Source organism: Prinia subflava, chromosome 5, assembly GCF_021018805.1.
Source record: "Prinia subflava isolate CZ2003 ecotype Zambia chromosome 5, Cam_Psub_1.2, whole genome shotgun sequence".
Taxonomy (NCBI): Eukaryota; Metazoa; Chordata; class Aves; order Passeriformes; family Cisticolidae; genus Prinia; species Prinia subflava.
This window is the reverse complement of record NC_086251.1, coordinates 59195838-59223563: the sequence shown is the minus strand read 5'-3', so window position 1 is coordinate 59223563 and position 27726 is coordinate 59195838. Positions and strand designations below refer to the sequence as shown.

The following is a 27726-nucleotide window of genomic DNA, read 5'->3' as shown; positions in this document are numbered from 1 at the left end:
CCGTGCTGCTGTACCCTGGGAGCTCTCCCGGCGTGTTCTGCCACCTCATCTTCCTTCTGCCCACTCACATCTCCTCCTGTGGGGTTTCTGCATCATTGAACAGCCTCAGCTGCTTCTGTTACACGTGGCAGGGACACAATTCCTAACTCCTGTGTTACTGCTGGGTTAAGTGCAGGGTCCCAGGACCTGCTAAGGCAGATTTTTATTTCATCGAAGGGATGAGAAAGACTCTTAATGGCGTGCCCTGGAAAGCCCTGAGAGATCACACCCTAAATGTGTAATGGGGTAGAAATGGTTGGGTTTTCCAGGCTAAGTGTTGCAGGTCTTCCCTCCCTGGCACAGCTGAGGGATCCTGATCCTCCCAGCAGACAAATTCAGTGAGCCTGCCTGCTTTAGCAGTAAGGACAGTGACAGACACAAACCCCTGCAGTAACTGGAGGGTTTCCCTCAGATCCTGGACTAGGTGCATTCCAGCAGGTTGGTGTTGGCCGATTGCAAACAGCTCCAGGTGAGTCCTGGTGAGTGGAGGAGGATTTTGGAATGTGCGCGAGCCCATTGTGCTCTGCCTGTGTCCCTGCTGCATCACCTGAGGCTCGTGGAGTGCGATTCCCTGCTCCTTGCAGGACTCCATGGAGTAAATCCTGTGGCCGAGGGCATTGTCCAGATGCTGCTTGAGCTCTGACAGGCTGTGAGCACTTCCCTGGAGAGCCGGTTCAGTGACGGACCAAGGCAAACCACAGAATCCCAGAAGGGTTCGGGTTGGAAAGGACCTTAAAGCCCATCCAGTCCCACCCCTGCCATGGCAGGGACACCTCCCACTGTCCCAGGCTGCTCCAAGCCCTGTCCAACCTGTCCTGGAACATTTCCAGGGATCCAGGGGCAGCCACAGAGCCTCACTGCCCTCACAAGGAAGAATTTCCTCCTGCTCCATCCCCCCCAGATCCTCCCCGTGGGGCTGCTCTGGGCGCTCTCCTGTCGTTTGTGTGTTTAACCAGGGCTGCCCCATGCCAGATGGAGAATCCCGCACTGGCTCTCGTTACATTTCCCGTCGCAGGTGCTTGCCCAGCTCTCCACTTTGTCCGGGTGTCTCTGTAATTCCTCACTCTCTGTTTCCTGCCGTGTTTATTAAAACATTAATATTTCCTACAATGCAGCGTTCGGTGGTCACTGCCGCGCTCCCCACGCTCCCATTTTGTTACGCTCACGTCCCTCCTGCATCCGGGTCGCTCACAAAAGGGATTTCCCCCGGACGCGGCGTTCCCCGAGCACTGCTGAGCTCATCCCCGTGAGCCCGCACGGGGCCTTTCCCTGAGGGCCGCCGTTCCCGCCCGGAACCCTCCGGGGGCTCAAAAGGAATGCGCCCAACGTGGGGCTCGAACCCACGACCCTGGGATTAAGAGTCCCATGCTCTACCGACTGAGCTAGCCGGGCTCTGGTGGGTAAGAGACATTACATATAATTCAACGTAGCGCGTGGTGACGTCACCCCGGCAGCGCGGCGCGGCGGCCAATGGGAGCTCGCGTTGCTGAGCGGTGGGCGCGGGACGGGCTGGGAGCGGCGCCGCCATGAGCTCCATCGGCACCGGGGTGAGTGCGGCGTGAGCGGCGGCACCGCCGGCGCCGGGACGGGCACAGCGCGGCCGCCCGGCCGCCCCCACCGGGCCCCGCCGCGCCCGGGGCCGTCCCGTGCCGGCGGCGAGCGCGGCTGCCCCGGGGCACTGCGGGCGGCTGAGTCACTGCGGCCCGGCAGGCCCGGGGAACCGGCGGTGGGGCGGGGCGGGCGCCGGCATAATACAGTTATTATGCCCTTCTACATAATATACTTCTATGTACTTCAAATATACTCCTGCGATCCTAACGTTTAAATTAAGTGGGGGTCACAAGGAGCAGGGGAGGGTCTTTCGATCGGAGCTGCAGTGATATGACAAAGTAATAGGGGTACACAGCGAAGGGGAAAGCTCGGTTTGATATTGGGAGGAAATTCCCCCCGTGAGGGCGGGGAGGCCCTGGCACAGCGCGCCCACAGGAGCTGTGGAGCCCTGGAGGTGTCCCAGGCCAGGCTGGGGACAGGGGAGGGTGTCCCTGTCCTGGCAGGGGTGGCGCTGGGTGATCCTGAGGGTCCCGTCCAGCCCAGCCCCGCTGCGGGTCTGTGCAATGTAAAGAGACCCAAAGGCTCCCACGGGCTGTGAGTGTTGTGTAATGCTCAGCGATTTCACGGCTCAGGATTTGCAGTGTGGGTGCACCCAGCACTGATGAAATGGCCCCTCCTGGCTTTTAGTCTCTTGTTTTCTTCTGTTTCTACATCTTATGTAAGGGGTCAGCCTGCTTTGGGGACTTCACACCATCTCTAGCAGTGACAGGCTTGAATTTTTTAAATAAATAGGCTTGATCTGAAAATGCTGGGATATTATGTGGGGGTTTTTCCCTAAGATTTGTGTCTTTTTCTTCAGTATGACCTGTCAGCTTCCACGTTTTCTCCAGATGGCAGAGTGTTTCAAGTGGAATATGCTATGAAAGCTGTGGAGAATAGCAGGTAAGATACAAATATCTGCTCCTCTGGCCTCTTTTAAAGCAGTGCTGTTGTACTAGAGAAACACGAGGGTAAAATTGTGGTGGTAAAATGAGTTCTGATCTAAAAGCCCATTTTAGGGATGTGGATTGAGGCATGCTCAGGACCTTCCTGGTGAATGTTTATCAGCTTCCTAAGGATTCCTCAGGACATCCAAGTGCTGTTGAAGCTGCACCAGCTGCTCTGGGAGTGTCTCTCTTCCCTGGAGTGTGTGTGAAGGAATGTTGGGAGGTGGAAATCCCAGCTGTGCTTTAGGGGCAGTGAGATGGATTGGCAGGGCACGGACTGGGTCACCCAGGGGTCTGCTCCAGATAAGGAATCACAGAATCCCAGGATGATTTTTGGGTTGAAAGGGACCTTAAAGACCATTTAGTTCCACCCCCTTGTTGTCTTCACTGCTGAAGTTGTGACAGACCTACCTTGGGGAAATCACGTCGCTGTTTCATCTGTCTTGGTAATTCTCTGTGAAGTGTTTTTGTGAGACACTGACATCTTTCTTGTCTTTCAGTACAGCAATTGGGATAAGATGCAAAGATGGTGTTGTCTTTGGAGTAGAAAAATTAGTCCTGTCCAAGCTTTACGAAGAGGGCTCCAATAAACGCCTCTTCAATGTCGACCGACACGTTGGGATGGTAAGGCACCATTTCATTTTAGGGCTACATAAATTGTAGGGTGACTCCCCTCAAAAGGACAAATTTATGAATCAGAGAATCAAAAATAAGTAGATAAAGAAGTAATGTTCATGTGTCTGTGTGCAGAACTGCCAGTGGTTTTTTACTGTTTTCTGTAATTTATTCTGTGCACTAAAACATACATAAGTGATATCCAAATTTAAAATAGAAGATTGAGGCTGTTTTAAATTTTTAGAAATGCTTTTCTAGTTATTCAGACTTGTATGTAAATATAAACACAAGTGTTAAAATGGTACTTTTTTACACAGTTACCAAAGTGTTCAGGGAAAACACACTGCATATGAGATTTCTTCTCAGCAATGTGGAAATCACCTGAATTCCTTAAGGATTGGTGTATGGAGGCCTGGCCTGTCTGTAACAGTGGTGTCAGAAGGGTGTCAAGGAGTGGTTGCTGTGTGACAGAAACTGGTGAATAGACGTGCTGTGAAGTATTGTCTGGGTTGGTGCAGTGGTGGTGAATCAGGAGGTGATAATTAACACGCAGACATCTTCGGTTATCGACGTCCCTAGAGAAAAGCTCTGTGATGTGTGCTGATCCTGGCTGTTCTGGGGGTGGTGGCAGAGGGGCAGTGTGACCTCTCCCTGGCAGGGAGTGCCTCAGCTGCTGCTCTCCTTGCAGGCAGTCGCGGGGCTCCTGGCTGATGCCCGCTCCCTGGCAGACATCGCCCGCGAAGAGGCTTCCAACTTTAGGTCTAACTATGGCTATGACATCCCCCTCAAGGTAAGAGACCAGCCCAGCTCGCAGGGCTTTTGGCTTTTATTCTTGACATGAGATTCAGTTTTATTCCTTATTTCTGTAAATAAAGGTTTCCAGTGTTTTATTTTTGCTTTTTCCACGCAGCATCTTGCAGACAGAGTGGCCATGTATGTGCATGCCTACACCCTGTACAGTGCTGTCAGGCCCTTTGGGTGCAGGTGAGTCGTGCAGACACACTCTGTTTGTAAATATCTTTTGGTTCACAGTTGCTGGAACTGCTTTGGTTGTCTGAGTTCTTTTCTGAAACTCAGAAAAGTGAAATTAGTAACCCACCGTTCATCTCCTAAAGAATCCTTCCCCTTTCTTTTTGTGTATGTCTAACAGGTGAGGAGTTCATATTCCCATAAGGCTCTGCCAAGCTCCTGCAGAGCTGGGTAATTTGTCCCTGGTTTTTAAAGTTTGAGGGTTTGTGCCATTCACTCTGTGATGGTGGTGAAAGCAGAACTCCCCTCTGCAATCATCCTGCTTGCCCTGACACCTAGAGAGCTCCAGGTTACAGCTCCTGTGTGATTCTGATAAACACAGATCTGCTGCCAGGTTACTGAGCAGTAAAATGTTTTTGGCAATGTGCAAGTGCTGTTGTGGAGGCAAATTGCTCAACAGAGGAGCAGGACAGGGGTTTTGCTCCAGGAAGGATGTGGGAAACTCCCTCTAGTTCTGGGTGTGTTGGTAAAAGGTTTCAATTTCTCTTTTCTCCTCCAGTTTCATGTTGGGGTCCTATGACAGCGATGATGGTGCACAACTGTACATGATTGATCCATCAGGAGTTTCATACGTGAGTGTCAAAAATATTCCCACCTTAGCATAAGTTCCTCTTTTAAAAGCTTCTGGTTGGGAAGTGTTAGAATAGTAAGTGTTGCTCCAAAAGAGCTGTTGTTGTTTTCTCCTTTTGCCTGGGAAGATCTCTGGTGAATCTCTGCTGCTCATTTAAGGTCCTTGTTAAACAAACATTGTGTATTTCTTCAAAGTGCAGTCTGAGAAATGAGTTTAAAGCTTGTCCCTCAGAAACAGGGAGTCCATCCACGTGGCTGTGTCCAGTGAAAACTCCCAGGCACTGTCCCAAAAAGAAAAGAATTGTAGTGATACCCCCTTCTCTAAATCCTTCAGGTAGGAGAGAGCTGTTCCTCTGGCACTGCCTGCCAGCAGCAAACCAAATCAAAACAGAATTGTTGTTAATTGTTGTTAGTGCTGCATTTTCAGCTGTGTGTTACACACAGGTCGATGCACACCCATACTGCTGGATTTCTTAACATTTTCTGTGTAGTATATCCAGTACCATGGCTGCTGGGAGAAACAGAAATGCTGAATTTTTATGTGCTTAACACTTCAAATATATTTGCACTGTAGTTTGGGCAAACTGTGGGTTTAGCTTGGGGTTTGCTTGGATCCTGCAGAACTTCTGTAGTTCCTGTAGAACATCTCTCTTCAAACTGATTCTAGTTTATTCTTCCATTTATTGTAATAGCAGTTAAAACTATTACAACATTTTGAGGTGATAAATTTCTGCCCAGGCATTACTGAGCACTTTCCTATCAATAGTGGTGGTACTTGATGTAGAAATTGGGCTCCATTCAACACTTGAGGGCCCCAAGAGAGAACAATACCAAAGTTCTTTGGCCTCTCACTGTGAGTAAGGTGGGGTTGTCATGTGCTAATGGACAGTAAGAGGTGTAGAGGGTCTAATATTTAATTACATTTGCATATTATTTGTTTCTTTTTTTTTTAGGGTTATTGGGGTTGTGCCATTGGTAAAGCCAGGCAGGCTGCAAAAACAGAGATAGAAAAACTTCAGGTATGGTGTAACAGTGTTGTACTATCTCAAGACAAATATTCCTGGCTTATCATGTTACCTTTTGGGTGCCTGAAATACATAAAATGCAGGAGAAGCAAGTGAAATATTTCCTTGTGCATTTGCCAGTGAGCCAAGTAAGTGAGTGAATAGAAAAGTATAAATGTGTTTTTCATTCTGAATGCAAACCATAGGGCAGCATTGTGCAGGGTGCTGTATCTATTTTTGCCCAAAGGTTTCAGATGATTCTTTGGTTGAACAAGTTCAGAAAGGCTGCCCTTGCTAAGGATAAACTGGAGAGAAGACAACCAAAAAGTACTGAAGTGTCCCTTTAGCTGATTGAAGTTATGTTAGAATCCTGAAAGATTTCCATGTTCTTCATGTGTTTAGTATCTGATACCCTTGGAGACAACATGGAACCAAATCCTTCTCCTGGTCTGTCTCATGTACTTTTTTTGTGATACTCTGTTAAATTTATCTTTTTTGGGTCTGCAGAGGGATGTCACAGCTGTTCATGGAAAGGTTCAGAGTTGATATGATTGTTAAGTTTTCAAGAATAGCCTATTTATGGTGCTGTAGCACCACCACTGAAAAATTACAGGAAAAATCAGAATGTTCTAGACTTGATTCACTCAGTTTTGAATCTGGTTCAGATGAGATGTTTCAATACCAAATTAAAGGTAGGAAGCCTGCATGATCATTTGATCTTTACACTGGAATTGTGGCATTGAGGAAATCATAATTTCAATTCCCATGTGTGCACACTGGCGAAAGACAGCGCTGTGTTGGGTAACACAGTTTACCCCAAATAATTAATTTATTGTGCAGTGCTGGGATTTTCCCAAACTTCTGCAGTTATTAATGTGGATTACTGGAATTTCTAGCATGCAGCAGATGGAATAGAGGTGTGGCCCAGGGCCCAGCTGCAGGTGTTTATTTAGGGCTGTGTGTGCAGTGTCCCCAGTAACTGCAGGTGTGGGATCCTGTCCCAGCTCTGTGGGGTGAGTCCAGCCCGACGTGCCAATAACTTTTGCTCACTGTGGACTGGGCAGGTTTCCAGGTCACAGCTGATTTTGACAAGATGAATTTGTCAAAGCTAAGATGGGAAAAACCAAAATACAAAAGGTTTGTTGGGTGATCCAGCTCAGGGTCGGCTAAGATTTGTTTGTTGGAAGAGATGACTGCAGGTGTAAGGGGAGAGGCAAGCAGGGAGTCGGGATTTAAACCTGCCTTGGGGCAAGGAGAAAACCTTGCATTGATCACATCTCCTGCATTTTACTGTCTGTAAACTCAGCTGTGGCAAAACTTGTTGTGTGGAGACTGCTTTATTCTCTTGATCTCCTGCAGCTCGGACACTATTACAGCTTTTTCATACATGGATGTGATCATGATTAACTCCTGGGATAAAACTGTTCACATTGTTTACTTCCATTGTCTGCAGAATTGACATACCTGGGATGGGAAAAGGATAATGGCAGAAACTGAACTGGCTTTAGTTTTCCTTTTTGTAAATATGCATGACCGTAGTAGAGCTTTAGGGTTTCCTGTTTATCATTTTAAAGTTTGTGTGACACAAGTTACATTTGTGCTGTTCACTGAGTGTCTCAAAGGCAATGGGTCTCTGTGTAGGGAACTCCTCCAGATGGGATTGTGATGGCACATTTATCTAACCAGGCATGGGCATTTCTTCTCTGGCCTCTTGCTTCACCCCAGAAAGGGCTGTGACACTCCACATGAACTCCTGTCATCTTAATCCTGTCACCAGTGCCTCACAACTACCTTCCATACTAAGAGTTTGAAATCATTCTGGGGGTTGGAAGAGATGGTAAATTGCATTAATGAAATATAGGAGAATATATTACTGCTTTATGGGCCAGAAAAGTTGGCCTATAAAACACAAGTTTATTATGTCATGGAGATTTGCACCAGCCTTTGTTCTGCTTAACTGTGAAGCTGCCAAAAGACCGTGATATAACTGAGAAAATATGAAATGAGATGCTGATGTCTTGCTCAGGCAGGCAGTTGGCTGTTAAACAATATTCTCCTCTTGGGGCATTACTTAAAACCCAAAATTACTTGCATAAAATGTTGGTAAGACCAGAAGTATTACTATGCAGCCTAGAAGGAATACTAATATTACATGTGAATATACGATGTCTCTCGCATGTGGTTATTTAAACCATCTAGGAACAAGTCAAGCTTTTAGGATGCCAGCATCACCAGTGGAGCTTCTAAGATTTCAGCTGATGAGTGCTTTAAACTAGGGAATTTCCAAATAGTATTTTTTTCCTAGAATCCTTCAGTTGTAATATTCTTCCCTGGAAGAATGACTTGCATAGGGCAAGCTGGAAGATGCGTTGTAAAGAAATGTGGTTCTGGCCTTTTCTGTTACTTTGAGTACTGAACATGAAGCTCATTAGGCACATGCACAGCCTCTCCTGTTCTGGCCCTGTGCAAGATTTATATTCTCTTAACAGAAATCTCAGATCTGTTTGTCTTTTGCCTGCAGATGAAGGAAATGACCTGCCGTGATGTTGTTAAAGAAGTTGCAAAAATGTAAGTGTCTGACCCGTTTTTCCAACTTGACAAAAATCCAGACTGGTGAGCTTGCTTTGGTTTCAAACTGAGGCTGTTCCTTTTAAATTGGGTATTGTGTGTTAAACTGTCTCGTTTTAATCCCTGGTTTTAAAATATTTAAATCATATAATAGGTGAAGGGAAACTTCTTGGTGTGCTGCTTCTGAAGTAAGAGTAGTTTGAACAATGACCTGATGCTTCAGAGAGAAGCTGCCTACAAATGATGCTGAGTCTTGGACCCAGCCTAAGAAAAAGACTCAAGTGCTTGGGAAACAAGCAAAGTAGAACTTCTTTAAAGGAATATAAACAGTATAGCTGTATTATTAGACATTTTAAAATAATTTCTAATAATGAACAAACTTCTTTTCTAGTTCTGCTTCAGCTCAAACTCAGCAGCAGCTCTAGACAGGGTTCTGTTTATCAGCTGAAATTCAGCTCCTCAGCAGGATTTAGCAAGATAGCAAAGATTTTAATGATTTTTAAACCTAGAATATCAGGCACAGTCCAGAGCAGTGATTTCTTCAGGAGCTTGTAAAGATCCACTTTGTTGCAAAAGGCATTTATTGTGAGTTCTGCTATTTTGAGTATCTCAGCCCAGGATTGTTCCAGTCTGTTTGCATGTTCTGCCACAGGATGAATCAAATCAGTTTTGCTATTGCAGTGTTAACATTTCTATCCCACAGCCTAAGCAGTGATTTTAGGGGTCTGGGTATGCTGTGATACCATTTGGAGTTTAAATTCCCATTTCCACGTGTGCAATAAGCACCACATTGGAAATCTGATGTACAGACTTGTGATGAGACACACAAGGTACTGTGGTGTTGGGATTTAGTGTTAAGTGTAAACTGAAGCAAGGTCTAGAGGGGAAATGCAGGACACCCCAGGCTGTATTGTAACTGATAGAGCAGAAGAAGGCAGTGATGATGCAGCCTTGGTTCTGCAATATCTAAATGTTTTTTCCAGTTAGGACAATTTAAACACGTCAACCTGCATCTTGGCTGTAATGATTTAAGGTATTGTTAGGCTAGCATAAGCCTGGAAAATTCCCTGATGGTGTTTGAGGGGGGAGAAGGCACAGGGAGAGCTTCTATTAATCATAAGAATACTTCAACAGAAGAGATCTGTGACAGGAACAAAGTATATTTAGCCTGTTGGTCAGCCTGTTCTAATCTGTTCTTTTCTGTTCCTTTCAGAATCTACATAGTTCATGATGAAGTAAAGGATAAAGCTTTTGAGCTGGAACTCAGCTGGGTTGGAGAAAGTAATGCATTTCTGTAATTTCTATAAACATTCCAGAAAATTTATAACTTTTGTACTTAAAGTAAAACATTGCTTCTTAAATTCACTCTGTATGTCAGGGTCCTTGAGTGAATTGCAATTAAGACATACTCTTTTTATTGGCAGTAACCAATGGAAAACACGAAATTGTTCCCAAAGACATCAGAGAAGAAGCAGAAAAATATGCCAAGGTGAGTTCTGACTTCAGTGTTGTTTCAGTGCTTCCCTTGACAAACTGTTGGAAAATGTATCACTCCAGCTCCCATCCCCTCAGTGGGAGCTGCTGTGACTGGAAGGGACAGTGGGGAAGGCTACAGTGTAACCCAGGGATAGCTCTTGCTCTCAGAAACGAATTCAGAGCCTGCCACAAGTGGGATCTTTCTCCTTCAGAAGTAAATGTCCTGCTGACTGCAGGGGTTTGGACTGTGAGAGGGCTGTGAAGCTGCAGCAAACCTCATTTTGTTTACTGAGTTATAAAACAACTGTTAGACTATTCCTTAATCACACTTTCTTTTTTTAAACAGGAATCTTTGAAAGAGGAAGATGAGTCAGACGATGACAATATGTAACACATTGTTACTCCAAAACAAGTCCAACTTTTCTTATCTTAGACCAGGTTTGTTTATAATGCATTATGCATGGGATGCTGTTGTGTACTTGTTGGAAGAAACCAACTGACCAACTTGCACTAATAAATTTTCCATTTTACTGTCTCTCAGCCTTTATTTCAATATGTATAGGCCAGCAACTAAACAGACATTAAGAAGGAAAGACATTATCAGACTGCTGTAGCTTCCTAAAGCACTCCATTTGCACCAGGCTATGTACAGAAAAACAATCTATTCAGACATTGGACAAGTCTCTTGTTTATGCTGCATAGTTTAATATTAAAAACTAGTACTCTGTTCTTCCTTGATTAACCAATGGCACAATTTGCAGTTTGTTCACACCCAGTCTGTGACTGCTTTTGGCAGAAGAGATGAGAACACAGGCAGCTCTGACAGCAGGTTACAGTTTAAGGTGATGTGCACAGCTGACAACTCCTAACAGCCTGTGTAACAACCAGGAGTTCAGAAAAGGGAATGTTAATGTGAAGTACTAAGCCTACGTTTAGTGGAGGAGTAGGAGGAATTAAAAACTAATTTAATTTAAAACAGTGCTCGTGTTAAGTTCTAAAGCTGTGAGATCTATTAAGCAATGTAACTGGAATTAATGCTTGAAGAGCCAAACTATTTTTAGTAGTTTTAATTATTTAACTTTTATTTAACTATTTTTAGTTTTTATTCAGCTGTAGTTTCTTAACACACTTCTGAATCAGCTTCATCAGTTGTTGACCTTTCCAGAAGTTAAAAACAAGCTTTGCTGCTGTCATTGCCCACTTCCTAGGAAAAGAGACTGCCCCTTCTAGTCCCTTCCAGGTTTTGAAGCAGCAGGTTGGATGGGGCTGGGAACAACCGGGTCTGCTGGGAGGGACCCTGTCCCTGACAGGAGAGGGCAGTGAGATCTCTGAGGGTCCATTCTAACCCCTATGATTCTATAAGGTAATAAACTGCTCTGTTCACCACCTTAAACCTCAGTTAAAATTGAAGTCTTGTATGTACATGCAGTTAAAATTCTAAAGGCCCTGCTAATCTAAAATGCATACTTGTGTAATGAATCAAATTCCTCAGTTTAGGAATACCCACTCATGTTCACCAGCCCTTACAGGTTTATTTTTATAGAGGTAGTTTGGAAAATACCTGGCCTTCCCCAGTCTCCTTTGTAGCAGGATTACAGAGCACAGGTTCCTCTCTGTGACGTGGGAAAGGCAGCAGAGAGAGGTGGCCTCTGCTCTGTGTCAGTTCAGGCTACCTGAGCTCCAGATGGGGCCAGCATTAGTCATGGCCAGGCCAGGCCTCCTTCAGTGCCTGTTCCTGCAGCAACAGGAGCAGCTGCTGTGCTGACTCAGCCTGGAATTGGTGTTCCAGGGCTCCAGACTGAATTTACTACTGCAGCTTCCTGCTGATTCAGCTCTTGGAGTCACAGGCCAGTCAGGAAACTCCTCAGCAGCACCTTAAAGCATCGGCTGGGGCTCATCTGCACTCCCTGCGTATGGCAGCAGGGAAGGACCTGATTCTCTTCATTTTGTCTTGATTCTGTTCCTAAAATCACCGAATATTCTGAGTGGGAAGGGACCCACAAGGATCCTCACATCCAGGATGAAACCCCATGAGCTTGGTGGTTTTAGCACCCTGCTGTAACCTGCTGAAGGGAAACTGAAAGCTGTCATCGTGTGGCTGCACCACCCGTGCACCCCTCTGATCCCTGCAGTGACAGCCATTCACAGCTAGGGACAGGAACTGTAACACTCACAGCCACATTTCGGGGTACAGTGGGAAGAGCAGCACCTGCTGTGCACATTTAAAATTGAAGGAATATGAAGACATAAGAGGTATGTGCACAACCACCTGCTTGCTTATCTGAAATTTCCTAATAACTTCTTGGAGGACATGGCAATCTAAAAAGCTCCTTTGAGGATGCACACTTAATTTTTCTATACCTTTTCACAACAAAGAAAAAGTCCCATGAAAAGCAATTTTAAGAGGTTGTGGACAGCAGCACATGCAAAGTGCTGCCCACTGTCTTGCCAAAATTTATTTAAATAATACCAAGATGATTAGCACTGTCAGGTTATTTTCCAAATTTAGTTGTATCAGAGTCATAATCATTTAATCATTATAGACTCAGCCTGTTGATGAAAATTGTATGGTAAGAAAAAAACCTATTTTCATTTCTACTGACTGCAGATGGGGAAAGAAAAAAAATTGAGCATTAGAAGGTGAGAACAGAAATTTGCTTTTTTTTTGGTGGGGGGGAGTGAAGGGGGGATCAAAGAAGAAAAAGGCAGAATACTAAACAAGCCACTTTAATACTGACATTTCCCTTTATTTTAGGAAGAGAAAACCAGCAGAATTCCTTTTGGTCTTGGGTTCAGCATTGCTACCTCTTGTCAACAAGGCCCAGGAACATTAGAACAGATTTCTAGCCCAGAGAGACTCATTCCAGCAGCAAAACTACTGCAACTCCCCTGTGACAAGCTATTTTTGTAACCTTGCAGTTCCATGAGACAGCCACACTGTATTTAACAAGTAACTTACAAATTTGAAGTTAGTTACCTAACAATGATTAATTAATTATACAGCAGTGCATTAGCCATCACAATGTTTCACTAATTTAGGCCACAGCTGATAGGCTAAACAGAAACTTCAATGAATTTTGCTGCTGAGAAGTCTTTACTTGTTGCTGTGTCAAACAGTGAAGTTGAACAGGGGAAGAAATCTTTCAGGAAGAAAGAAGTGGCTTATGGCTACACTGATCAAATAAAGAATTAAAAATGCAGTGGGCCAGCAAAGCATGATTAAACTTTAATTAATGTTGAAGACCTTTTTTTTTTTTCTAAATATATACAGCTGTCTGAGGCAAATCACTTGGTGAAGAAGCAAAAATAATATTAAATTGCAGACAATCAAAAAGCTTACATTTAGCAGAGGCTCTGGTTTAATTACAGGACTGGGGGAAGAAAATCTGGTTCTGTTATAGATACTCCCATATCTGGCAGGCTTAAACAACATCTAAGGACAGGAGTTTGATTTAAGCCCAGAGAACAACACCTGATCAGGCAGCATGCATTCCTGCAGAAGTAAGGCTTGGATCCCCTTCCCTAAAATTAAAATCAGCTTTTATAGCTGGCTTGAAAATAGTCAATTATAGCTTCAGTGTACCTAAATTGTGGAAATGTTTTGCAAGGCAAGCAAATGGCAGGGTGAAATCTTCTGAATTAGAGATTTGGGCAAGAGGTGATTCCAAGTCTTGCTTGGGTTATTTCTGCCCAAAGCACTGCGAAGTTTCACATCTAAATACAGAAAAGCAGCAGTGCTGCTTCAGGCTCCACAGCTAACCTGCTTTGTCCTGCTCTGGCCATTTATGGGAACACATAATACAGCAGAAAGTTAAATGCCCACTTGGAATGCATAATTCCAGTTCTTGCCATGCTGAAACACTTCATGCTCAGGGTTTCAGTGGTGTATTCTTGCTTAAGACCCAAAGCACAGGGCTTAAACAGAACAGCAGGAAGGAAGAGTGGACAGACCAGGTCATGTCTTAGCTCAAAGTCATCCCTCCACCCAAGGAGTGTTTGACAAGTACAGCTCCAACAACGACACAAGAGTAGCCTGTTCAGTAAGATGCTTCCTCCCCAAGTCTCACACATCCACGGGCTGTTATTCAGCCTGATGAATCACTACTCTGCTGTTTGTTAAGGCTGGATATATCACGTTCCACGTTACAATTATTTACTCAGCAAGTCCACATACAGCAGCTATGCTCACGAGAATGAGGAAGGGGACTAGGTGAACTGCAGGTGACAAATTACAAAGCAACAGGCTCCAGTATCTCGTTTACTCACTTCCATCTCCATGACTGCACCAGGACAGATTTTGGAGTATGAAAGTGCACTTGCAGAGTTCAAAAAGCAAGTTTAGATTTGCATCAAGACAATTAGTTTTATGCTACTTTAATATGGCCATAAAAGTTCCTGGCTTGGATAATATCCTCTTTATAACTGCTAGTACTGCTGATGAAATGACGGCAAGATTGTTAGAATAACCCATATGTGAAATTTCCTGTGTGGCAGACATCCTCGAGGCCATCTCCAAAGAAATGCTACTCATCTGTATTTGGTGCTGACTCTCAGAAAGGAAACATTCCAAGCAGAATGTGTCTCATGCAGATCTGAAGTATGCCAAGCATTGGGTCATTCATTTGTAACTTCTCATCACCAAAAATAGCTCAGTGCCTGAGGTTAGAGCCCCACATGCTGAGAGTGTGACTGTCCATGTGCATGCAGCACTGCCTGGGATGCTCTCTGCCCGTGCACTCCCAGGATCCTTAAGGAAGGAGATCTGGAATAACTCCAGGGCTGTTTTGCAAGTCTCTTCCTGAAGATAAAACCGCAGCCATAGAAGGCAACGCAAACCAGTGAATTTAATAATGCATCTTAGCATGACCTTAAAATGAAGTACACACTCTAAAGATTACGAAGAGAAAAACAGTTTTGATTGTCATGACAATTCTGACGCTGTAATTGCACTAAAAATACAACAGAGTCTGTTCTCTCCCCCTCATTTTCTTCTTTCAGTTGCATGTCTGTAAGACAAGGACCAGCTTTTCCTCCACCCACCAGTTTTTCAAGTTGCATGCAGCAAGGAAGTTTTTTCTACTTAAGAATTGAGAACTATTTTGAGATACCAACTGCTGTAACTTTCCACTATAGAGCATCTTGCTGCCTATTATGTCCAATTACCCAAAGTTGCAGAAAACAAGTGGTGCCAGAGTTAAGTCTTGCCTTACTGTAAATACATTCTAGTATTTTAGAACACAGGATCTACAACTGAGCTCAAACCAAGTCTCCTATTTCCAGATGGATGCAGCCACCCCCACAGTGCTCTTTCATCTTCAGTACATTGCTATTAAAGGACTCTGAAGCAGTTGTTTAAAAATGGTTCTTACGAGTTGCTGTGCCAACCAAAAATGGACAGCTAGAATGAGGCAGGCAGCAGCATCACACAGTTTGTAGTCCAAACACATGCATATCTTCAGACACAGGGAAAAACTGAAATCCCCTCAAGTCTCTCCTAAAAACAGTGTAGGAGCTGCCCACTGAAAATACCATTTTAGGCAATGTGATAAAACAAGCCAATCAAGGGTTTAGAAAGAATGTGGTGTGCTTTAGTGCTATTATATAAAATTAGATATAATTTGGTACACATATTGTCTGCATATCCCAAATCAGTCATTAGGATTCCAATTTCACCAGATTAGGAGTAGGTTCAATTATAGTTAATTCATCCAAAACCTGATACATTCCAAACACACCCCCGAAAACCCACCCAAGTGATGCCTAAATATTTGGAAGATAAATTTTATCTTGTTTGCTGGGTTTTTAGAAAAGCAGGAAATCTGCTCCTTCCATTACATTCAGAAGGAACAGAGACCTATTACATGGGACTACATTAACAGGTGACAGGAGCAGCACAGGAAGCACCAGCTACTCCAGCAGAATGTTCAAAGTCAACAAATCCCATCAAGTGAGAGCCTATTTCCCCCAAACACTTTCCTATGTACATCAGGAATAGAAACAATCTGAAATGCTGCTTGAGGCAGAACCAAAATGTAGCTAAATGTGTTTTCCATCAGTTGGTTAAACAAGAGCCAAGTGCTTGTGCCTACCCTCACACCAGCGTATCCTGTTGTGCTGCTTGCAAGGAGACAACAGATCACTCCCAGAAACGCATCTTCCATTGATCCAGAGTAACAAAACCCTCTAAAAAGCCATGTATTTGGCTCTGTCAGTGTTCTGAACGCCACACAACACAGCTCTGTTTACAGCTGTAGCTAATGAGGTGACACTACCCAGGGGAAAGCTCATCCCTGAAGGGATAAAATCCTGCAAACGGCACAGTCTGGCAATTAATTCACAGGTCAGGTGTTGATGCAGCCAATGCCCTGGCCACCTGGAAATGAACTACCTGGAATAACAGCCTCCAAAAGACACAGAGAAATGAAAAATAGCTTTGAAAAAGATGGCTGAGCAGGAAAAAAAATCAGAATTTAATCACTGACCGAACTGTAGATTTTCACAAACGGCAGCTACTTACAGCTCAAAACATTTAATTCAAAAGACCGAGGGCATTAATACTTTTGAGTAAGAATCAATACTGACCAACTGCAGTCTTGTTAGCTGAGGCTGAAAAGTAAATTAACCTGCAGTGATTGAAATAATTTGGACAAGCAAAAGCCCTGGAAGAAAGGCTATGTAATCACTGCCCTCAGCAGCTTTCTTTTGCTGAGCAGCCACGCTGCACAGCAGTGCTGCTGCTTCCCTGTCTGTGCCAGGCTGCAGTGACACACCTCAGGGACACACACACTGCTTCTGCAGGGCTACAGGAAGGACTGTGAATCCACAGTCCCGATCCTGCTGGATCACGTTGCTCTACACTCTGCATCTGTAACAATAAAGTGTTTTTAATCACCAGCTTATCAGTGCTGGCAAGCCTGAGACACCCTTACTCTGGCAGGTGGACCATGTCCAAGGACTCACCATCAATATTAGAACCCTGTTCTTTATCTCCACAAGTATGGAAAGATGCATCTTAGTAAAAATCTGAGTTTTGCAAGCCACTTGCACAAGTTTTTTCAGCCACTGGTACATGAGAACATGGCTCATAAGAGCTTTATTTCCTTCTTGCACATTTTTACATGGCTACTGCTGCAGCAAAAAATCTTACCATGAGGCAGTGGGGAAAAAAAGTCAGTCTAAGAGATAAACTAGCAACAGGTAGGATAAAAGGATAAACAGGGAAGATTCTTACTTCACATTGCCCATGACTGATCACTCAAACTACTGCAGAAGAGGCAAACCCTGAATCCAACACAGGTAAGAAATTAATCCAGCCAGAGTTAGTTCTCTATACCAAAGTGAAACACACATTTCAGCTCTCCAGCGTCAGCAGCAACTCCTATCTCAGCTATGGGCAGCATTAGACACCTCTTCAGTAAACATTTACTCCCAGTGTGGTAACACAAAAGGCTGAAAAAGTGACCACACTGTTACTACAAAGTAAATCTTAGAAGTTAAATATTTACGGAGGAGTGTCTTTTATTTCAGCATCCTAATTTACTCAGAAGACTGCAGTAAGGTTCTTCAAATACAACTGCAGAACTTCAAAGACTTTTTCTCTGGTTGGTTTTCATCCCAATGAAATAAGTAATTGCCACTCCCAAACCCACATGGGTTTTGCTTTCAAGTTTTACCCCATACATTTGATTTAGATGGGAGTTCACTGAAGCAGCAGTCATTTTAAACTAGAGATTTGACTTTGTTAGGAAGAATACAGACTATTTAGAGAATAAGGTATAAGTTTATAAGTTTAAGGTATAATTTCAGGTGTAAGTTTAAATGTTTTCCGTTTATTTCAGGAACATAAAATTTATTCAGTCTTAGATGAGTAACTGACTGCATTTACTGACAAAACATTCCTTCAGTCCCTTAGAAAAAACATTGTTTCTCCTCTTGAAAGATCAAAACTTTCACAGATCAAGAATTTACATCAGGAATAAGGTTTACACCTCAGAAGCCATGAAAAAGGCTGCATGCTGCAGAGATAATTTGGAAGCCAGTTAAAAAATTAACATTTACAACCCTGGAATGGTTAATGCACTGACACATGCACAGGACACATTTCTGGTACTGACCACTGTCTTGTGCCTGCCATGAAAAATGTTATTCAGAAAGCCTGAAAGAGAACTAATGCCAGGTAAATGTAAAGATCTGATCCTTCACCTTTACTGCTGGCATTCAAAGTGTTATTTTAAAAATATGTAAGAACACTCTCCTTCAGCAGCTGTGTGAGCAGTGCTACCCAGAACAGTAACTAAATTCTCAATCTGACTTCAAGCACCTACTTCAAGTTTTGAAAGACAGGCTGATCACTTGATTGCAGGTGATGACAGAATCCTCTGCCACATCTAAATTAAAGCTGCTGCACAAATCTTCAGCTTCCCTGCAGTGCTGTGTAGTTGTTCTGCAACACTGCATGACTTCCCCAGGATAGCTGTGACTATCGTCACCAATGTCAACTTGCAGTCCTGAGAAATAATACAAGAAATTCAGTGTATTTGTCATCAAATCGCCTATGCTGCATCCCTTTATTAGACAACAAAATAGAAATTAAACATCTATATTCACATAATTTAATACCACATGCCAAAACATGCAAAAACTGGCTTTAGAATCCATGCTGAAGTAAACCCTGGCAATAAGCACGTAGCTCCTAAATTAGCCAACATTAACATTTGATACAAATATGCCAGCTATCATAAAATTACATACCAGAAAGAATAAAAATAGCCTCTTACAACACAGCTCTCGTTCTGTCCAAACACAAGATCACCAAATCAGTCCTAAAACAAGGAACATTTTGTGTCTGGCAGTAGAAGATTGGTAGGTGTCAGAGCTCACGGGCAGGGGGAAGCAGCAGCACCCTCACTGAATGCATCACTGACTGCTGCATGCCCTGCAACACGTGGGGCTGCAGCTCAGCCCTGCAGCCACAAAGCACAGCAAAGTCTGGACGTGGTTTATTCAGGAAAAATGGGGCTGCTCCTCCCTGGAGATCACTGAGGCCAGCTGAGCACGGATCGCTTTACTGGTGTTACTGGGAAAAGCAATTACAGAGTGAGTCTTATTTTTGCAGAGCTGATAGAAATTCCAATTCTGAGATTTTTCTCACACAAGTATTTCTGACAGTGCTCTACACCATAAATATTTTCATTGGTACTCATGTCCAGAAGACACTGCACTGCTGCAAAACATCCAAGAAATCAGCACTGAACTTCAGTGGAGAGAAAGCATCAGTTTGGGCTTCCTGAGGGTTACCAGGCTTTGTGTCTTCTCCAGTGGGAACCCTCACAAGGCCATGATTAAAATCACCACGAAGTTATGTTTGAATAATTAAATGTCCATTTTAGGAACTTGAGGACAGGAATGCCCCAGAGCTGGGAAAATGTAAGTAAGCATTTAACAGTTTTTCTTTTCCCACTCTCACAATTATAAAAATGAAGGAACTCAACGCTGATAGTTTAACAGTGAAGCAGAATTTTCTCCGTGACCAGGAGAGGTTTGATCTTCCATTTTTATCATCCAGCTATTACTGGCTGAAGTTTTTTGCTGTCAACTTCACATTTATTGGGTATTTTTTCCTCTTTATACCTGCACTTCACAACTTCTTACCATGCTCTTCTGAGCAGTTTGCAATCTTTTAGATAATAAAGCTTTGTGGGAAGCACGTGACCTTAATTTGTACAGAAATACTGCAGGTCCCTATAGACAGAGGATCTGCAAAAGTGTTCCTATTTAACTACAAACAGAAACTCCAAGGGGAAGAGCATTAACAGAAAAAGAACTAAACAATGGAAATAAATAAAAGCTAAAAGTCTCCTGAACAACTGCAAAGTCTGACAGAGTGGCACTGCACTTCACTACACAGAAAGAAGCTCAGTGTTAGAATAAGATCCAGTATTTTTAATATTTCTAGAGTATTTTGGCTGCAATTGTACACATATTCTGAGTTCTTTTATCTACAAAAAAATGCAGAATGTCAAGAGCAGTATGTGATTACTGAACAGAATGAAACCATCTTACTTATCCCAGAAATCTTCTTACTTTATCTGTGATCTGAAGGAAGCCGCCTGATACATTCAACAGTTACTTTGCTGTTCTTATAAAGAGAATTGTAAGATACAGACATTCCTAAATTTGCTTTTTCTTATCAAATGGCACATATATGGAAGACTGGGCAAGATTTCTGTATATTCTGCAACCAATACACCAAACACATTTTCAAGTGTTTAAGTGTATTATTTTTACTAATTCACTTACAGCCACCACTTAGAATTCCATGTGACCAACGACCAGTGCTTAGAGTGCCTTAATGCTTTTAATTGTCTTTAAATTAAGAAGCCCTTAACTAGCTCAAGCTAAGACTCAAATGCATTCCCAGGCAAATCTCCTGTGCTGCATCTACAAAACCTTTGGTACTAATAAAGCACAGATAACACAAGTACTGCTGCTTTGAACAATGATCTAAAAATGAAACGTTTCTCCCTCACAGCCTGTTTAGAGAGAGATTAGATACTAAAGTGACTTACTGTGATTGTCCCACTCTAGAGCTTCTCAGCTGTTAACTCTGTGCAGTTAACAAAACAAGCCATGAGAAAAAGGCTCACCCAAGGGACCTTCACTGCTCATTTCCTCCCCTCCTTTCCACAGTTTCCCTGTGAGGGTTTGCACAGGGGGATGGGGAACAGTGCAAAGATCCAGCACAGCCAGGATGGCTTCAAGTTTCAGAGATGCTTAACATTTAGGATGAAGAATTTCAGCATCATGGAGCACCTCTTAAGACCTGAAGTTCCTATTCCAATGAAAAAACATTTAAACCAAAATGAGACAATTTTCCTGCCTTGCCAAAAGCACAGTGTTCTCATTCCATGACACCAGACATCATCCCTAAGCTGTGTGAGAACATCTGTGCTGTGCTGAGCTGCCCACTGGGCACTCTTAGGTGCTCAAAATACCATAAAAGAACAAATCACCTCTCCTGCTCACTGACTCCAGAGAAATAAAGTCCTTTTGCTCACAGCAGCTCGCTGGGTGATGTGCCATGAACCTCCTAATTGTGCTGGCTGTAACAGATGCACCCACGGGGGCAGGATTTTTATGCTAGAAATCAGAAACAAGACTGATTAGTTTAAACACAAACTGTTATTTATTGAATGCTTCTACACTCAGTACAGAGATACAAACCGTGCCTCAGGAAAGCTCAAATCCAAGCCAGGATTTGCCCAACACATTCAGCAGAAGTTCACATGCAAATGGAATTTTGGAAGTTTTGTTAACATTTGGATTAGACATAATAGATTCTAACTCACAGAATCAGGGGATGGTTTGGGTTGGAAGGAACCTTAAAAACATCATCCAATTCCAACCACCCTGCCATGGGCAGGGACACCTTCCACTATCCCAGGCTGCTCCAAGCCCCATCCAACCTTCCCTTGGACACTTCCAGGGATGGGGCAGCCTCAGCTTCTGTGGGCACCCTGTGCTAGGGCCTCCCCACCCTCATAGGCAGGAATTTTTTCCTGATATGAAAGCTCCACCTGCTCTCAGGCAGTGCAAAGCTTTTCCCCCTTGTCCTGTCACTCCGTGCCCTTGCCCAAAGTCCCTGTCCAAGTCTCCTGCAGGTTCCCCTCAGACACTCTCTGGTTTATCCACTGTATAAAACTACAGCACAGAATCAAAGCTCCCTCAACACTGAATACCTCAACCTTTAGACACTTTGTAGAGCTCCTCAACCATCATTGTATTTACAACCCAGATCCAAGCACCAGAATTCCAGACCTTTCCTCCACATCAGGCCTCGCCTGAGTCAATTCCAAACAAATTTGTGTACTTTGTGCGTTATTAAACCTTCAGAGCTTACCTGAACTCACTGGAGAACTCTCCCATGACTTGCCACTTTCCAAAGCATCAGATTTAATTAAGAAAAAAAAATACAAAAGCCACCTTCAAAGCAGAACTTACATGGGAACCATACCTAAATTAACTATATATTTCTATCAAATTAACACAATGGTCTCCCCTCTGTTGCTTTAGGTAAGCCTGAGAAAAGTCTTTTAGCTCACAGTGAGCACTGTGAAACAGATGCTCGTCACTTGAACAAAAATTATAGATCTATTACTTAAGAATAGAAACTATGCAATTGTATTACCATAAGCCACAGAACAAACTCCCAACAATTTGTTCAAACATGTGAAACTAACATTAAAACATATGGTTTTATCCTAGGCTTCGACCTGTAACTCCTACTTCTCCAGGTCAAAGCTCGTCTTTAAGACCAAATTCTCTCAAAGGACTCCGACAGGTGCAGGTATCCCACCTCGTAGGGCCGCACCTCCAGGACCAGACACAATACCCCACACACCTCCCAGACAGAGCCCTCAGCCTCCTCCACACCGCTCATCCCTGTCCTTGCTGCGTCTTCCTGCAGAGGGAACCGTGGGGAAGCGCTCGAGCAGCCAGAGCCGGTCGCGTTCCCTCCCCACACGCGTCACGGGGATGATGAAGGGCGGCGGAGCTGCGCCCTCCCCCGCGGGAAGGCGGCGCGGGCCGGCAGCCCCTACCTGCACCCCGGGTGTGTCTCTGCGGGGCGCTCGGGCCGCCCCGGCGGCTCCGCGCCCTCGCGGCGGGCGGTCCCGGCGCCTCCATGGCGGCCGCTCCACTTCCGGGTCCGGCCGGGCCCGCTCCTGCGCCATCGCCGCCGCGAACGGGGCCGCCACCAACACCCAGCGACGGGGCCATACCGCCGGGAAGAGACGCGATGCCGCCTCAGAGGGCCTCTGGATGAGCCTCCCGGCCGCTCCCTCCGCCGATCCCACGGGCGCTCCCACTCCTCCCTCTCCCCGCGGCCTAAAATGGGAAAGAGCCGCGCACAAAATGGCGCCTGCGACGCCGCGGCCGCCGCGCCTGCGCGCCGCGCGCGCCGGCTCCGCCCCCACCGCCACCGTCCCGCCCCTCGCCGTCCTTCCCCCTCCCTCCCGCTCGTCCCGCATCGAGCCAATCACATCGCGCCGTTGCCCTTCCGGTCCCTTCCGCCCGCCAATCCCGTGCTCCCGGGGCCTCTCCGCGGCCCAATGGGGGTGCTGTCCGCGGCGGCCCAATGCGCGCGGGGCGTCGGGGCGGCGGCCAATGGGAGCGGCCCCTCTCCCGCCGCTTGTTTATTGGGGCTCGCGCTGCGGCGCGGGGCGGGTCCGCTCGCGCGGGGGGGGGGAGGGGGGCGGGAGAGAGAGGGGGGGCGGAGCGGGGGCCGCGCTCAGCCGGGGCCGCCGCCGTCTGCGGAGGGGCCCGGGCGGCGCGGGGGCTGCGGAACGAGGAGTTCGCAGGTAGGAAGGGACGCGCGAGGAGGAGGAGGGAGAGAAGGAGGGGGGAGAGAAAGAGGAAGAGGAGGCGGCGGTGGCGGAGTTGCGGCTGCCGCGCCGCCGTCCCGGGGGAGGGGACGCGAAGCGGCTCCGGGAGCTGCGCTTTAAACCCCCCCCCCGCCACCCCTCCCCCGCCCGGGGGGAGCGCACGGGCGCGCGCGCCGCCCCCCTCACGGACCGGGACCCCCGGGACCGGGACCCCCCAACTCTGTCCCGGTATCCCCGGGAGCGGCCCCCGCGCTCCCTGGGCCGGGGGGCTGCGGCGCTGCCCCGGGGGGCGGGATGCACAAGTCCGGCAGGAGGAAGGGGGCCCGCCGGGGCCGCGGAAAGTTGAGAGGGGGCCGGGGCGGGTGGGGGGCGGCGGCCCCTGAGCCCCGCGGAGCAAATGGCGACGTGACACACACCGAGCGCGGGGCCGCCCGGCGGGAAGCGGCGGCCGCGCTCCCTCGGCGCGGCCGGGACGGGCGGCGGCTCCTTCCCTCCGTCCCTCCCTCCGCCTTGCCCGGGCTCCCCCCGCCGCCCCTCGCGGGGAGCCCCGCGCTCAGCCCTCAGCCTCCCCCGCTCTTGTTTTGCAGTGTTTCCCGTGCGTGGAGAAGTCCTGGAGCTGGAATCGCTCGCATAACCCTTAAGGATGAAGGTAGGCGGCTCCGGCGGGAGCGGGGATCGCCGCCCCGCTCGCCCGCCGCTCTGGAGATTTCATTTTTAATCGCGTTCCGGCTGGGCACGGCGGCGGTGCGAGAACGCGGGGTTCGCTGCGTGCTGTGAGCGCTGTTCCTGCTCCCCGGCGAGGTGCAGGTGATTTAAAGCTCTCACCGCCGTGTAGGAGCGCTCGGAACATCCTCATCGCCTCGGAGTTGTTGTTGTTGTCCTTCGGGCTCCCGTCTTTAAACGCTTCCTGTATCGGCAGCTGCTATGGCAAGTTTGCAAAACCACTGCTTTTGTCCCGCCTTTGCTGTTGCCGGTTTGCTCAGTACAAAGGCTCAACAATTGCCGTATAATTTACAAAACTTTTCCTTTTCCCTTCAGAGTTGAATGAAATATCAAGTTAAAAAAACAACCTATACGTATCCTATTTTATTTTAGATTCTGCATCCATTTCCTGTCTTTTCAATGTGGTGATTTTGTCCTTGTTTATCAGTTGTAATGAGCACAGTAAAGTGAAATGTTGAGTATTAAAGTCCATGTTAAGGAAAACGTGATGAATATTTCTCTTTAAAAATGCCCAGGCAATTAAGTTTTGATAAAGGCATTCCAGGAAAGAAAAATACTTGTTAATAGCTGTTTGAAAGATTGCAACAGATTTCTCTAGAGGTCTCCTTTTAGTCACCAGGAAAGAAATCCTATATATAGAATGTTGTAGACTTAATTGTAAGTGTTGGGATGACACTGATCTCAAACGTTTTAAATGATCTGTGCCATTGGATTGCTTATAGCTGAAGAAATACAGCTGTCTGTTATATTGCCTTTTTGCAGTTGAAATGTTTTCCTTTTGTACAGAAACTAGAGGAATTAATAGTCACTCCTTTACTTTGTTGCCTTTTTTATAAGCAGGTGTCCCAAGTATTAATGAATACCTTTAAAAGCATTTCTGGGAGAGGCTGACAGTGAATTGACAGGAGGGGTGTGTCAACATCAGTGACGACCCAAAACTTCCTGTAACTTGTTGGGGATTTATTTCCCCTTTTGAAGAACTCCGTGACGACAATCTCAAGGACAGACACTGTTTATCAATTAAAAGTCAACAGGTTGAAAAGTCTAGGTGTAAAATAAAATACATAATAATGCAGCTGTGACTGTAAAGAAGAGGTAAAGTTTGTTTTTGTGTTTTTGTTTCCCTCCAGGCAGCAGATGAGCCTGCCTACCTGACAGTGGGGACTGATGTCAGTGCCAAGTACCGTGGTGCCTTCTGCGAGGCAAAGATTAAGACGGTGAAAAGGCTTGTGAAAGTCAAGGTAAGTGTGCTGAGGCTGCTGCTCATTTTGGTAAAGCATTGTGCTGAAAGGGCTGTCACAGGAGGTCTTACTCCTGAAGATTAGAAAACGTTCATCACTTCACTGTATGAATTTTAAACGACACTTAAATGGGATTTTTAAAATATTTTGTTGTTTGTTTTGGGACTTTTTTGTGTGTTTTTTTCCTCTTCATTTTTGGGGGAAATGTTGTTTTTTTTATTTTATTTCTTAGTGGGATGCTGGAACAAAAATGAGCTTTCTTGCTCCTTCTTTCCTGACTGCATTTGTCTTCTGTTTCCGAATGCATCAGTTTCCCAGCAATAAGTTTTGATGGCACAAATACAGGATTATGGCTTTACATGAATAATTAGGAATAAGAGCAACTTCTTCAGAAGCAAAAGTTCCATTTCATACCAACTGACACTCTCACTTTTACAGTTTGGAACTGAAAAGGCAATGCAAAAATAAGTCAGCAGTAAGAGAGATGGCAGCAATTTGTTTCTTAGGCCAGGTTTTAGCAATACCCAGGGTAATACTTAACTTTTGAGCATCTTGATGCAGCTTCTGAAGCAGCATGCCCTGGCTGCAGCTGAATTTCTGTGCATGGATAGTACTGGCACATAGCATTCATTTACATTTACAGGGCTTTTGCCAAAACAAAAGACAAAGTTGTCATTTTGGTGTTGTAGTACTGTTGTAAATGCCGCTGTGTGAGAATAGGAATAAAACATTGTTAAATGCAAGTTAAAATTGAAAGTAAATGTAGAAGTTGTTGTTCTTCTTAGTCTTGCCAAAGTCTCCCCACTTCCTACTTTAGTGTCTGCTCTCCAAGATAGTAAATAAGGCATTAGTGACCCAAAATCCCCAACAAACTGAGGTGAAAGCTGCTTTTTGTAACTCTACATCCAAGCTTTTCTGTGCTTTAATGCTTAGATCAAGTAGAACAAGCCATCAGCCTCTTCAGTTACATATATAGATCATATCACTTTATCAGAGTGCTTTTCATCAATAGAAGAAAATGTAATTCAGATACTGGAGTCTTTTGCCTGTTCTTAATGAGTACTTAGGGAAATTTGTGGTGTTCTTTGAAATCTGTGTTAATGAGAAGCTCTGTAGGAAGCAGCGTGCAGGTCTGACAAGCTTGATTTTGTCTCCATCTTTGGTCTGCTAGAGTATTTAGCCTGTTAATAGGTAGGAGTTTCTTTTTCTCATTAGAATCAGATGCTTTATTACTCCACAATGACATTTGGAATTACACGAGGCTGCTGTGACTTGGTGGAAATTCCTGTCGCTGGCTCTCAATTCTGTTACAACAATAGAAGTTTTAACAAGCTAAGCCTGATACTGTAATTAAGAGTGTGTAGGCACACCCTGGCACGCTTGCCAAGAGTGCAAAAAGTCCAAAATGTCCGGTAGCCTTTTCCTGAGCAGCAGGACAACCTGAACTCATCCCTCTGCAATTTATATTTTAAATTTTGTATCAGCAAAAGGTGCTTTTTTAACCTGCACGTGTGTTAATACCCGTGCTGTTTTGGCATGCCACTGGTGGTGTGTTTATAAATACAGCTCCAGTGTAGTCTGTGCTTGGAGGATGATTGAGGAAGCCAGAAAATTGCTCATCACTCTCAAGGCAAGCTCCTGGAAGTTTTGGTTCCTGAAAACAAATAGAAATTTTGGGTTTTTTTAAATTAAGCTGCATAGACTGAGGTTCACTCTGTTTCCTCACTGTTCCCTTCTAGACTGTAGGATTTTAAAGGGAGAAGCAGACTTTACTTACACTGTAACTGATCCTTATTTTCATCACATTGCTAGTGTTCCACATCTTTGGCATAAAAACGTGCTCAATGCAGCAGAAATGCTGTTATCACAGCCAGTCTGGTGATTTTCTGAGAAGTTTTTAATAGAAAGAGGCTTTTATTTTGGTTGTTTTTTAGTATTTAAAGTTGTTAGTGAAATGCTGCAGTTGAATCAGAGAGAAGAAAAAACACTGCTTTATCTTCTCCTTTGGAAGCCCAGTTCCAGATTTGCCCTGGATTGTGTCAAATTCTAAACTCACCTAAAAATGTATTTGCTTTGGAATGACTGATGTTTGATTTGCTATGTTCTTTAATTGTGATGTTTCAGATTAAAAATTAGATGTGATGCTTGGGACTTCCTGTCAGTAAAACTGGCCATGCCAAATGTTTTCTGTTGAGTAACATTTGAGTCTAATTGATAATTTTAATGTGGATAGTAACATCTTTATCTGTGTAGATATGTATACATTTTCTTGTGGTTTTTTTGTGCTATTAAGAAATCAGATGTGCATTAAAAAGTTCATGAATATCTTTCAGGTGGTCTTGAAGGGGGATAACTCAACTCAGTTAGTGCAAGATGACCAAGTCAAAGGACCTCTAAGAGTATGTATATTGCATGCCTTCCTTTGGTAATCACATAAATTTCTAAAACTCTTAAATTTTCATGTTATTTAGGTGGGCACCTGTTCTTCAGGATTGAAATCAACAGAAGGAGGCTCATCACTTTAGATGAGATGGGTTCTGAG

The 27726-nt window shown here is 44.9% G+C and overlaps 2 protein-coding genes and 1 non-coding gene across 4 annotated transcripts in view; 2 read left to right on the top strand and 1 right to left on the bottom strand.

Moving 5' to 3' along the window:
- Window positions 1-1358: 1358 nt before the first annotated feature.
- Window positions 1359-1431, bottom strand: TRNAK-CUU (transfer RNA lysine (anticodon CUU)). Its single transcript has one exon. It is a non-coding gene; the product is annotated as a tRNA-Lys (tRNA).
- Window positions 1432-1449: 18 nt separating this feature from the next.
- Window positions 1450-10373, top strand: PSMA3 (proteasome 20S subunit alpha 3). Its single transcript, XM_063399601.1, has 11 exons — window positions 1450-1586; window positions 2450-2532; window positions 3077-3200; window positions 3880-3981; window positions 4102-4175; window positions 4720-4792; window positions 5744-5809; window positions 8316-8362; window positions 9576-9643; window positions 9787-9851; window positions 10185-10373. The coding sequence occupies exons 1-11, from the start codon at window positions 1566-1568 to the stop codon at window positions 10227-10229; spliced, it is 768 nt and encodes a 255-aa protein (XP_063255671.1). The 5' UTR covers window positions 1450-1565; the 3' UTR covers window positions 10230-10373.
- A 12721-nt stretch (window positions 10374-23094) lies between these two features.
- The window catches only part of ARID4A (AT-rich interaction domain 4A), a 46401-nt gene continuing 41769 nt past the window's right edge, over window positions 23095-27726 (top strand). For both annotated transcript variants that reach the window (XM_063399599.1, XM_063399598.1), the window contains exons 1-4: window positions 23095-23196; window positions 23808-23869; window positions 25074-25184; window positions 27518-27583. In XM_063399599.1, the coding sequence (XP_063255669.1) occupies window positions 23864-23869; window positions 25074-25184; window positions 27518-27583 (183 nt within the window). In that variant the 5' untranslated portion in view covers window positions 23095-23196; window positions 23808-23863. The remainder of the gene's footprint in view (window positions 23197-23807; window positions 23870-25073; window positions 25185-27517; window positions 27584-27726) is intronic.